The sequence below is a fragment of the Perca fluviatilis genome, chromosome 23 (assembly GCF_010015445.1).
Source record: "Perca fluviatilis chromosome 23, GENO_Pfluv_1.0, whole genome shotgun sequence".
In the NCBI taxonomy this organism is placed as follows: Eukaryota; Metazoa; Chordata; class Actinopteri; order Perciformes; family Percidae; genus Perca; species Perca fluviatilis.
In genome coordinates, this window is record NC_053134.1 from 25,459,458 (window position 1) to 25,473,514 (window position 14,057).

The following is a 14,057-nucleotide window of genomic DNA, read 5'->3' on the forward strand; positions in this document are numbered from 1 at the left end:
GTATCTTTCATCATAAAAATCAGTACAATAGTACAAATAAACTGTTAATACAGTCATTTGGGGTGGTCGTGGCGCAGTGGACATGACATATGCCTTTTGTGTGGGAGACCAGGGTTCGATTCCCACTGCGATACATCAACCACTGTGTCCCTGAGCAAGACACTTAACCCCTAGTTGCTCCAGAGGTGTGCGACCTCTGACATATATAGCAATTGTAAGTCGCTTTGGATAAAAGCATCAGCTAAATGACATGTAATGTAAATGTCATTTATCAGGAATGTGCCCTTGCGTATTTTGGATTGTGCAAGGCAGCACTGATTAATAAGGCACCCCCATCGCTGTGCATTTTGAAAACGGCCTTATCACCCGACATCAGTGGCCTACCTCACCAAAGCCTGCTGCATGGTACTCACTTCTTACCCTCCACACTCTCAAACCTCCACAATCACATACTGTAATTGTGGCTGATGGCGGGCCATGAGTTTGCTTCTGAAAATGTTAAACGATTGCAATTTTCAGCTGCTCTTTCTTTAGTGCACCTGACCCAATCACTTCCTTTCCTATCTTCTTCAAACACCCATCTGCATACACATAGCCAATGCATCGGAAAGCCGAGAGAGAAAGGACACGCGGAGAAGAAAACAACAGAACACACGCTGTCTAATGAGTTGTAAAGAGAGCGTAGGTGTGAACAGGAGTATAATCGTTGCAGACAGTTTGCCGTGTGGAACCATCAATGCCTTTGTGACTGAATGGGAGCCAATCCTTGCTGCCGGGTTCCATAATCTGGTGGAAGGCCTGGAATCAGAAGAGTGAAGGCTGTTATAGCAGCAGATGCAGCGTTTCCTCCAGGAAATTCATTAGTCGAGGCGATGGTCATTGGGATTGGGTGAACCAACCCTTTACCGTCACATCAACTTTCTGCCCAAATTGTACTAACCTTTCTTGACAGTCGCACTGGAAACGCTCTAGGACACACTCGTATCGCCTCGTCGTTTCGAACTGTCACAGAGTCACTTTGCCCATGACTTCCGTGTCAGTGCTCTTCTTGATTAAATCCTCAATTTTGTTGACTGTTTATTGTGTCTTGTGTTCAACCATTTTGGTGCTCTGTTTGTGTGTTTCCTTCCAGGTCAGTTGAGCAGTTTTCACACTGCATTAGTGATTTCTTATTTCCTTGATTTGGCATGGGATGAGATGCTTCTCTAAGCCTCTTTTGATTTATTTCAAATTTTCCCTCCATACAGTAATTTTCTGACTGTCATTATGTCCCAACGTAATCACGGTGCAGCTGAACTCATGTCAGCTGGTTACCACAGACAGCTCACTTCTTCCTTTGCGAGACTGAGCTGCCGGTGTTTATCAGTCCCTAAAGCACAGTTTACAGTTTCACAATGACTCGACATGTCCTGTCCTGTTTTTTCTAGCATCCTCTAGCCCTGTCTCTGCCGGGGCTTTCTGCAGCGCTACACTTAGATGCCATATTAGATTTGTTGCTTTTTCATATCATTGCATGCTTGCTCATCCATCACAGGAGCCTGCACTTTGTCATATTTCAAAGGGAGTTTTTCTTGCCGATGCGGAAGGTGTTGTCAGAGATGAATCGGCCCTTTTTAAAGGAACACCCATAGCTATTTCTATCAGGAACAAAAAACGAAGGAAGATGAATTGGTTCAACTCAGTTCAGCATCAGGAGAAAATCAAATCAGTCACTGTTAGATCCTGTCCTCATCATCGTCTCGTTTTTCCCCGTGAGGCCTCGCTTTGTGTCAGCTTTGATGTTTTTCACGGCGAGGAAAGGAATGAGGGGTGTGATTTATGAGTTGTGTAAAGAGCGTCGCTAAGGAGAAGCACTTTTGGAGACACGTCAGGTTGTAACAGCGAAGTGTTAATGAAGCCAGCTGAGATACTGAGGCTAAAACTTATCCTGGTGTGATGTGAGCATGAAGGAACTGGCAGGAAAGGATTTCATGTAACAGGTTCAAAGAAGCCAGAGTGTTTTAGTCAGACTCCTTCGCTGTGTTTCCCACGGGGGGGTATGTGTGTGTGGGAGAAACGTTGAACCTGTCCAGACTTGAGAGAAAGCAAATACAGACTTAAACATACAGCGCACACACACAAACACACACGCACACACAGGTTTGTGGCACTATCTTTGTGGGGGACCTGTCATTGACATAAGCATTCCCTAGCCCCTTACCCTAACCTTAACCATCACAACTAAAGCCCCCACACACACACACACACACACACACACAAATAGATGTGGGATAGTTCTGACTGGAGAATCTTCTTTGTGTTGTATGTGTGTAACGTTTTGTGGTTCAAATGAAATGAAAAGTCAGCTGATGGGAACGTCTTTAGATTTGCAGGTATGTTGTCATAATCATAGAATCAATGAAAATTTGAGATTACTTAAATGAATACAATTCATCCTGAGGGGAATATGAATGTCGTTGCTAAAGAGTCACTGAGACATTTCAGGATTGGAGACCGATGAACAGCCGCCGCTAAAATGGCTAAAAACGTGAATCATGCTTTAATCTGCCACAAGCAGATGGAATGTGTTGTGATTGAATGTTCAGGATGAGAATTGGACCACTTTGCTGATATTTTCGGCATATGTGTTGATAAAAAAAAGTAATGTAATCCAAGCAGCTATTTGCACATTGGTAGTATACAAACGGAGACAGGGTCGTCCTTTGGTTAACATGAATGTATGTACAAAATATCATGGCATCCCATCCAATAGTTGTTGAGATATTCCAGTCCAAACCAACCAGCAGACCATGCCATCCACAGAGCCACACCACTAGCTTGACTAAAACAGAAAAGCGAGTAGAGCCTTTAATGTCAAATGGCCCCTGCCATTTAGCGCAGCTGTTATGTGACGTAGTGGTTGAATCTTTTGAATGAATACAGTTAGATAAAGGACAGTGTGCAGTGAGCGTTTACAGATGGTCAAAGGTGAGATTACTAATGTCATTAGATTTACCAACCCAACATAAAAGAGTTGTTGCTACAGTTGCTAAAGAACATGTTGCGTAAATGTGAATACTGTGGGAAAGTATCTTGGAATTTGGTTATGGCAACAAAAAAACAAAGCGATGTGGTTAAATTTCACACACTTACATACACGAACACTTTCTATCTTCCTGTCACAACATGCCTGTTTGCCTGTCTTCATCCCTGATTTGGTAATCCTCATTAGTGTGTGTGTGTGGTTACCCTGCTTTTATTTATTAGAGCTGATCATCAGAGTGCTGCATTTTTAAGTGTCTGTTTAAAGGTCCCATGGCATGAAAATGTCCCTTTATGAGTTTTTTTAACATTAATATGAGTTCCCCCAGCCTGCCTATGGTCCCCCAGTGGCTAGAAATGGTGATAGGTGTAAACCGAGCCCTGGGTATCCTGCTCTGCCTTTGAGAAAATGAAAGCTCAGATGGGTCGATCTGGAATCTTCTCCTTATGAGGTCATAAGGAGCAAGGTTACCTCCCCTTTCTCTGCTTTGCCCCCCCAGAGAATTTGGCCCACCCATGAGAGAGAGAGACATCATGGCGTTCAAACGAGGCAAAGTGGCAGTTGGTCAAGGCCCCACCCCACACTCCACCTTGCCCCCCTCCCCTCTTTCTCCTCAATAGCTACATACACAGAAATGGCACATCCTAAGGAAAGCTCTTTGTGGGACTGGCTCTAGTGGCTGTAATTCTGCACCAAGGCTGAATTTTGGGAAAGAGACTTCAGATACAGTATTAGGGGACCACTAAGGTCTATATAAAAGAGACTTCAGGTACAGTATTAGGGGACCACTAAGGTCTATATAAAAGAGACTTCAGATACAGTATTAGGGGACCACTAAGGTCTATATAAAAGAGACTTCAGATACAGTATTAGGGGACCACTAAGGTCTATATAAAAAGACTTCAGATACAGTATTAGGGGACCACTAAGGTCTATATAAAAGAGACTTCAGATACAGTATTAGGGGACCACTAAGGTCTATATAAAAGAGACTTCAGATACAGTATTAGGGGACCACTAAGGTCTATATAAAAAAGACTTCAGATACAGTATTAGGGGACCACTAAGGTCTATATAAAAGAGACTTCAGATACAGTATTAGGGGACCACTAAGGTCTATATAAAAGAGACTTCAGATACAGTATTAGGGGACCACTAAGGTCTATATAAAAGAGACTTCAGACACAGTATTAGGGGACCACTAAGGTCTATATAAAAGAGACTTCAGATACAGTATTAGGGGACCACTAAGGTCTATATAAAAGAGACCTCAGATACAGTATTAGGGGACCACTAAGGCCTATATAAAAGAGACTTCAGATACAGTATTAGGGGACCACTAAGGTCTATATAAAAGAGACTTCAGATACAGTATTAGGGGACCACTAAGGCCTATATAAAAGAGACTTCAGATACAGTATTAGGGGACCACTAAGGCTCATTAAAAGAGACTTCAGATACAGTATTAGGGGACCACTAAGGTCTATATAAAAGAGACTTCAGATACAGTATTAGGGGACCACTAAGGCCTATATAAAAGAGACCTCAGATACAGTATTAGGGGACCACTAAGGCCTATATAAAAGAGACTTCAGATACAGTATTAGGGGACCACTAAGGCCTATATAAAAGAGACTTCAGATACAGTATTAGGGGACCACTAAGGTCTATATAAAAGAGACTTCAGATACAGTATTAGGGGGACCACTAAGGCCTATATAAAAGAGACTTCAGATACAGTATTAGGGGACCACTAAGGCCTATATAAAAGAGACTTCAGATACAGTATTAGGGGACCACTAAGGCCTATATAAAAGAGACTTCAGATACAGTATTAGGGGACCACTAAGGTCTATATAAAAGAGACTTCAGATACAGTATTAGTGGGACCACTAAGGCCTATATAAAAGAGACTTCAGATACAGTATTAGGGGACCACTAAGGTCTATATAAAAGAGACTTCAGATACAGTATTAGGGGACCACTAAGGTCTATATAAAAGAGACTTCAGATACAGTATTAGGGGGACCACTAGCAGCTGTTTCTCGTCGGGGTTCTCCTGTTGAATATAAATCGGTGTGGTCAGTGGTTAAGGCACTGGTGAGCCTAATGCATTTTCAATGAAAGTGCACAGATTCCATATGTGCACAGGCAGACAGAAGGGCACTGACTGAACTAGACGGAATTAAATGAAATGAGAAAGGGGGAGGGGGTAGGACTCCCTGATGTTTTATTCTTCGATTTATTTATTTTTTTTCTCTCCTTTCCTCGAGGTCCTGCAGGCTTTTCACTCTGGCCATCACAATAACGTCTGATGAAACTGAACTCAATACGAGAGCCAGCCTGCAACCACTAACCTTAATCTGTTTTAGGGAACAGAGGCAATACTCTCTCTCTCTCTCTCTCACACACACACACACACACACACACACACACACACACACACACACACACACACACACACACACACACACACACACACACACACACACACACACACACAAGAACATGATTGAAAAGAATCCAACAGAATGATTTGACTTGATTAAAGCCTCTCGCACTTCAATACTCTCAATATATATGTATTTCATAAACCTCTTACTCTTTCTCCCCCATTCCCTCGCCTCTACTCACTTCAAGAGTCTGTATTGTGCAATAAACTCATCCTTACATGTTTGAAGAGTTCATTGAAAAAAACGTACTTTCATATACAATTTTACAATACTTTTGTGTGATTGATAGATAGATAGATAGATAGATAGATAGATTCAATTCAATTTCAATTCAATTTTATTTATAGTATCAAATCATAACATAAGTTATCTCGAGAACTTTACAGATAGAGTAGGTCTAGACCACACTCTATAGATAGATAGATAGATAGATAGATAGATACTTTATTGATATCCAAGGGGAAATTCAAGGTCCCAGTAGCTTAATTACATCACACACAACTTACACATACATCATAAACAGGATGATCACATAACTAAAAAAAATCAACACATCCACATGAATGATACGGACAAGAAAACATGCTAAATAAACTAAATAAAAACTCCACATGAATGTACCAAGGGATGTATAAGTCCAATAGTGAAGGGAGGGGGTTGTGCATATGGGCTAATATAGCCTGTAAACAGTGTAAGCAGTAAACAGTGGGCCAGTGGACAGTCAGTACATAACTATTGTTATAGGAGGTAGTGGAAGTGGTGGAGGGGGAGGAGAGGCAGACAGACCTATAATAATAACCTGAATATGAGTCATTGTTGTCTTTTTCTTTAAATTCTATCATTAAAAAAACTCCCCCATACTGTTCTTTCTCCTTCTGTCAGACTACCAGCGATTGATGACGGTGGCCGAGGGCATCACCACCCTGCTGTTTCCCTTCCAGTGGCAGCATGTCTACGTTCCCATCCTGCCGGCCTCTCTCCTTCACTTCCTGGATGCTCCTGTTCCCTACCTGATGGGCCTGCAGTCAAAAGAGGGCACAGACCGCTCCAAACTGGAGCTTCCTCAGGAGGTACACGGCCAACCTGTGGATTGTTACCTCCATGCCCTCGGGTTAATAAGTGTTAAAGTGGGGTTGTCAGCCTTGGCTTTCTCTGGGCTTCAGGTCGTGGTCAAGAAATGCAAGTGTGAATGGCAACATTAGGACTCTGGACTTGGGACTCAGGTTTAATGCCTGTGGGTTTTTTGTGGTCATTTAGGCTCAAAATAAGTAAGGTTCGGTAAGTGTAAAAACTACAGTGGAAGGTTCCCACAAATATAGGAAAGCAAGGACAGTAAGTGTTTGCATGCAAAAGCTGACTGCAGTGCTGACAATACAATGTCCAAGGCCAACACTGAACAACAGTAACACCCCCCACACACACACACACACACACAGACACACAGACTACCAGGCTCCTGTTGATAGAGCCAGGAAATTGCAGCTCTCTGTTCTAAACACCTCCACCACACACACACACACACACACACACACACACACACACACACACACACACACACACACACACACACTACCAGGCTCCTGTTGATAGAGCCAGGAAATTGCAGCTCTCTGTTCTAAACACCTCCAACACACACACAACACACACACACACACACACACACACACACACACACACACACAGGACAGGGACAGGGATTTACCTATTGTTGGTCTACAAATGCACCTCAAGGCAAAGTAAGTCTGAAGTGGTTTTCAGTCTCTTCATTCTTCTTGCCTTTTTATTTCAGCCCCAACACTGTCAGACAGTGAGAAGGTGACTGTGCACTGGATATAAACCAGTATTTAGCCCAAAGCAGGGTTACAGTTAATGTACGCGTGTGTGTGTGTGTGTGTGTTTTCATGTGTTAAAGCGAGATAAGGCCCTAACAAAGCGGAAACATCCAGGCTCGCCGGCTTCCGGCTTTGCTTACATCCCCGGCTCCCAGTGCACGTTAATCCGCCGCATTCTGTATGCATGCTAATTATCCCAGCCAGCGCAGGATGCTGCCGCGGAGCACCCACGAGCCCGTCTGCCTCGCCTCCCCTCCTCCTCCCCCATACGGGGTCCCCCTGCCTGCTTACACTAGTGAATCTCTCTGTGTTTCTGAATGATCCTTTGAAGTGGCTGTGACCTAGAAATGGGCTGATGATGAAAGAATGGCTTAAAGCACAGCAGAGAGGACATTATAATAAAAAAAAAGCGAACTATGGATATACTGTAAGTGGGGAATAAATGCCAGACAAGGTTTGCCTTTCTGAACCCTATTCTTCAACCCAGGTCTTTTCTATCTCTTTTCTCTTCTTGTAAATGAACAAGTCTAGTGGGCTCAGATCCAAACCTTGGCAACCTTTCTAGAGATAAAAAGGTTTGCGATATGTGTGGTGGCATTTTCCAGAAATCTGTGTTGTCTGGCATGTGTACCTCAGTGATTTCCTATTTCTGTGGTTTTGAGAATGATCAAGTCTTATTTTAATCCCATATGAGGGTGTCATGCTAACTCCATTATGTCAAATTTAGGTTGATCTCTGACAATGCGGGATTATCAATCACTCGCTGACCTACATTCTCTACATCTCCCAACCTCCATCAAACCTCCTAAATCCAATCTGTCCCTCATATGCCTCCTGATAATACCTGTCCCAGCTCCCTGCGCTCACCCATACGCCTGTTTCTTCTACACTTACACATCTTCTGTCTGTGACAGAGTATTTGATTTATTTTTTTGGTAACAAAAATGTCAGTAATATCACTTTATAGGTAGCATTGTCCAATCCTGAGCTGTACTGTTGTAATATTAATATCTTTCCCTGTCCCCAGGCCAACCTGTGTTTTGTAGACATTGACAACCACTACATCGAGCTTCCAGAGGACTTTCCACAGTTCCCCAATAAGACCGAGTTAATCCAGGAGCTCGGCGAGGTGCTGCTGAGTTTTGGCCTTTCTGCCAACACCGGGGCCCCACCACGGACCCGCACCAGTCCCAGCAGCGCTCCCGGCAGCACCCCGTCCACCCCTGGCAGGGAGCGTAAGACTGTGGCTCTCCGGCAGCTGGAGGACGACGGGCGCAACGGAAACCTCGCGGTGGAGGAGCTGGCTGTGCTGGAGCTGCTGCAGGGAAACGCCACCCTGGAAAGACTGCAAGCGCTGACAAAACGCACCGGGGTGACAGTGGCCCGCGTGGACGCCCTGAGGGCCGGAGTCAAAGCTCAGGGCACAGAGGGGCAAGGAGGCCGGACAGCAGCTGAAGAGGAGGAGCTTAGGAATGCCAAGTTGAACGTCCAGCTGAGGGAGGTGTTCGCCAGCCGCTTCACCACCATGTTTGCTGACTACGAAGCCTTTGTCATCCAGAGCGCCCCGGACCTGGAGTCCTGGCTCACCAATAGGGAGCAGATGCACAACTTCGACAAGGTGACGAAATCAAGCACAAAAAATAGAAAAAAATGACTTCTTTCAGGTGCAGGATATGCTCTTCTTAGTGCAAAGAGAGGCTTCTTTCTAAGACACACTGGGCCTGATTTACTAACACTAGCGCAGTTTGCGCTGTGTGTGTTTATGCGAGTTCGGTAAGTTCGCACGCTATGCTTCCACATTTTGCGTAGTATTTATCAACCCTGACACCCATCAGGCAATCAGCGTCTTTCTCCGCCCACTATACCGTAAATTGCGCTGTAACAAAGCGGTACTGGTGCTATGATACGGCTGAGTGCAGACTGCGATATTCCCACTGCTGATGCTATGACTGTTTGAAATGATCCTGATGCCAATATTTGTAATGTAGCGAGGAGTTTAACAACTGCTGGAATGGGACGTGAACGCTGAGTGGGAGATTCAATTTCATCTTTGATTTCTTCCAGTAACTCTAATATTGCATGTCTGCTTGATCTGTAACGCTAAATGATGTTGTGTTCACTGACAAAGTGTGATTCTTCTGTTAAAAATATTTTCAGCCTCGCCTATGTCTTCGTCTTGCTCAAATTACTGTTGCCATTTCACCAGCGGCATAAAGGTCTACGAGGAAACTCGACTGCGGCTGGTTTAGACCTGCTTTAAAGAGGTGGAGAATTTCCCCCGCAGAATAGAGGCGCGCTCTTACTGACAGTCTTTGTAAATACCACGGAATATATAATTAGGCGCACTTTGCGCTTATCCTCCCACCTTTTTGGGTGGAACTCCCACTTTCCCCACGACCCTCCCACGAACGCATATTGAAAGCGCAACTTGTCTCTTCTCGCTCATGCGGCAGATAATCTGCGATTCTACCCAAGTGCGCCCTGTTTGTAAATATGCCGCATCGGTTACGTCCGTCTTTGCGACCAATTAGCGCCTGGAAACAGGCGCAAACGGCTTGATAAATCTAGCCCACTGTGCCCATGCTGCACAGAGTGTAAAGAGAGAACTGCCACATGGTCATCTGAATTATTCTGAGGGTGAAATTGGATTGTGTCTAACACTGGAAAGGAAATTCAGGTAGAAATGTTATGTGCCTGTGTGATTATTCGTGACCTGCATTCAGAGCATTGTAGGGATCGTAAATGACAGTGTTTAAACTACATGCAGTAGGTTTCCCTTGTGAAATGCCATCTCCTGCACAGCTATGAATAGATGAATATTGGTACAAGGATTTTATTTGGGACAGGCTGTCATTTCTAAATTGACCTTTTGCAGTAGTATATTTTATAAATGTTAGCAATGTTTGGTATTTCAAATATCCTGCAACAACAGGAACATAACACAGAATAGAAGATTAAGGCTTACATGATGATTATAATACGATTTTAATGATAGTAGCACATCTTTAATATTTGTAAATTGACAGTAAATATATATTTCTGTATCTCCGTGCTCATGCCTGCTCCAGGCCTCGTTCCTGTCGGACCAGCCAGAGCCCTACCTGCCCTTCCTCTCCCACTTCATCGAGACACAGATGTTTGCCACCTTCATCGACAACAAGATCATGTCCCAGTGGGAGGAGAAGGAGCCGCTGCTCCGCGTCTTCGACGCTCGCATCGACAAGGCCCGCCTCTACAACGTCCGCGCGCCCAGCCACCGATCCTCCAGCTACCAGAGGTGCTCCATCCTCAAGGAGTCTGGTAAGCTCAGCAGGAAGAGGTGTTACTGCTCAACCGTGTTCGAGTGAGGTTTATTCCACACAATTAAACTTGAAACACAATTAAGATTAGAATAAAAGTGGTTGGAGAGACCTATCCACAGGGAGAGAGAATCAGAATGGTAGTGGTTTGAATTGGCAGATTATTGATCAGCATGCTGTACATGCCTGTCCGTCCTTCAAAGCCTACCAATCGTCCATTAGCCGAGGTCAAACAGGATTGCACTGTGCCATGCACTTGAAAAACACACATGAACGCTGCATCCTTCTCTCTGCCCTCTTCTCCAGTTCTCCTTCCCCTCTTTATCTGTCATCTATCGTCTGGAAGCAGCTCAGCCCTCCCCAGTGACCAGAAAACCACACTTCTCATTTCTCTACATCCCAACACAGCAAACACTCCATCACTCACTCTCTCACTCTCTCTCTCTCTCTCTCTCTCTCCCTCTCCTACATAAGCACAACCACATACCCTCTGACACCGTCTTAATGCAAGAGTGTTTGTTCAGGCTTTTTTTTCTTTCTCAATTAGTGCTGCTTGGGTTTCCCTTCGTTAAGCCTTTAATTGGGGCTGAATGTGCAGTGTGAGGCAGGAGGTCAGACTCAGGACTGACTCAGACTGGTGAGGCCACCTGTGTCTGTTTGTGGGTTACCGATGTTTATAAAACTGGAAAAGAGCAGGATTATAGGTTGACTTGTGTATTTAAAATCAAAGGGGAAGGTGTGTGTGAACATGCGAGTGGGATCAGAAGATTGATATCACTGTCAGAACAGAGCTGCAGCAGGTTGCACAAGCTGTTCGTCAGTTCAAGTCATGACACAAGTGTTTACTACGTGGAGATTCATGCATCGCTTAATTAAAATAGGTAGCACCACAAAATGTGTCATTATGTAGAAATTAGTTGTGAGTGAATTGTTATTATATATTTACACACACTAACTGCCAGGTGTAGCTAACTAAACCAACTGAGAAAACTAGCAATAGCTAATATATGAACTGTTTAGAGAGGGAAAAGGGAATATGGAAAATACATATCTGACCTAATGTACACTGGGAAGATTTTAATGTTGAACAAAAAATAAACATAAGGTTTTAGCAGTGATGTCAGAAATGACTAAGTAGACTAAATATTGTGGTTGATTAGCCGAACCAAATATCTCTCACTCATTCTAACTGCTTGAATACTGCTATTTGTGAACCACATCTCCTTGTGTGTAGATATAAATACTGGAGCCATGATATGGTTAGCCTAGCTAAGCTTAAAGCCTGGAAGCTACAGGAAACAGCTAGCCTGGCTCTGTCCAAAGGTAAAACCATATGCCTACCAACACATGTAAAGCTGTTGCATTAACAGATTTTTGGCCACTTGGGGACAATGAAACAAGCTCTAATGACAATATTGTATAATCCCCTTAAACCATGTTACGGCTAAGGTGTTAGCTAACATCAAGCACGGAGCAACCTTAGCATTCATTTGGAGCCGCGTTTCTTGCCGTCGGCCAAACATACTGTAGGTGCAATGTTCACAATATTTTTAGCTCTGGTTTTGGGTCTCTACCAACTCCTGATAAGTATATATTTGGCTTTTTAGTTGCTAAATGCTCCACTATGTTCACCAGCTAGTTGCTAATTTTGTCTGCTGAGCAGGTAGTGTACTGCGCTGCCTGCTGCGGTTGGATACGAGTGTCACTACCCGATGTGAGTCGAGTGCAGATGTGAGTTGCGCATGCGTCACTTTGCGACAACGACCAGATTTCACGCAGATCTGTTTTGCTGTTAGCCACAGAATAATGAGATGGGTACATTACATAGCAGTCATTTATTATTTAGCGTAAGGCAACGCATTTTCACGGCATGATCCCTGATGTCAGTTCTAGATTAGAGGCTGAAGTAGCTTCCAAGAACCTGCTAACGAGAGACTTCTGTAATGTCAATACAATAAAAATGGACCTACATAACGGAGTTCCTTCACAGCTGGCTACAAGTTAGCAATCAAACACAACAAAGGCTGTCACTTGAATGGCGTTTTGAGCTAACGTTAGCAATCAAACAATCATAGATAGCTAAAACATTTTTGAAGTTATTTCCATCTTCTGTTATTGTTTGTCATGAGAAAAGTTATTTTATGGATTTCACAATGCAGCAGGATCCGGATCCCGTGGCGTTATGCCGTAAACCGTTTAAATCTGAGCATGCGCAACTCACATCTGCACTCAACTCACATCGGGTAGTGACAACGAGGTTGATGAGAGATGTGAGACGCCATAAAACCAAAAAACATGAACTAAAAGATGCTAAAACCCTTCATAGGACTGGAACTACAGAGGTGGTGTAAATGATCTATGGGTTAGAAGGAAAACTATTGATTAGCCCAACTTTAACCTACCGACATGAGGTTGTTGAGATTTTCCATCTTATTTTGGAAAGAAAGCAAATATATTTGTCAAAATGTTAAAGTATTTATACTACTACTGTGTATTTCCACAAGTAATAGCTGTCCCACCTGACTCATTGGTAAGTGCAATGTTATACCGTGTCATCATATGGACAAAACTAAGAACTACCATACCCCGAGAGCCACAGAAGACATTATACAACGGTTTTCACAGGTTTATAGTACTTTTCATCACGTGTCCGTAAACTGATCCTGAAGTCAAAATCAGTGGCATTCCACTCTAATACATAAAGATGCCCTCAATGTATTATTTCCCAATATAAAGTTTTCTTCCAATAATCAGCTGTAAATGAAACTGACAGTGACACGTGTGATGAAGCAGCTGGACCACTGCATGAGTCACTAAATGTTGTGAAAACCCAAGATATTTAGATTAAGGTGGATCCAGTGCATCGGTGTCAAATTCCCTTCAGTACTGTGACTATAGCTGGACTCCTCCACAAGGGTACATTCAGTTCAGTGCTTACTCTGATTAGATCTTATTCAAGTCAAACAAAAATCTGAGTGGATTCTGTCTGTCTCCCCCCCCCTCCCCCCGCCCCCCCACAGCTCAGGCCATTGAGCAGCGACTGATGAAGATCGACCACACCGCCATCCACCCCCACCTGCTGGACATGAAGATCGGTCAGGGCAAATACGCGCAGGGATTCTTCCCCAAACTGCAGGCTGACGTGCTCAACGCGGGGCCGACCAATAACAAGTGAGTCGACTTCCACCTTGGCTGCAATCCACACATGAAACCAGCAGCTGAAGTCAGCACTTAACACCAACACGTTACAGGCTGGCTGGGCTTCATGGGTCACGCTTAGGGCATTGACTGAAAATCCTCACTTTCTATTTATTTGATTATTCTGTCCATGTGGCTGTCTGTCTGCAGGGAAACAGTTACACCAAAAAAAGGAAGAAAAAAAACAGGGAGTATTGTGACAAAAGAAAAGAAAACCTTTTTTTAATACATAAAGTAATAGTTTTAGGAACTA

The 14,057-nt window shown here is 43.7% G+C and overlaps 1 protein-coding gene across 8 annotated transcripts in view; it reads left to right on the top strand.

The window, feature by feature from the left end:
* LOC120553524 (DENN domain-containing protein 5B-like) overlaps positions 1 to 14,057 on the top strand; it is an 89,378-nt gene that overhangs the window by 57,103 nt on the left and 18,218 nt on the right. For all 8 annotated transcript variants that reach the window (XM_039792044.1, XM_039792041.1, XM_039792042.1 and 5 more), the window contains 4 exons: positions 6,358 to 6,545; positions 8,335 to 8,925; positions 10,376 to 10,607; positions 13,627 to 13,777. In XM_039792044.1, coding sequence (XP_039647978.1) covers positions 6,358 to 6,545; positions 8,335 to 8,925; positions 10,376 to 10,607; positions 13,627 to 13,777 — 1,162 coding nt within the window. The remainder of the gene's footprint in view (positions 1 to 6,357; positions 6,546 to 8,334; positions 8,926 to 10,375; positions 10,608 to 13,626; positions 13,778 to 14,057) is intronic.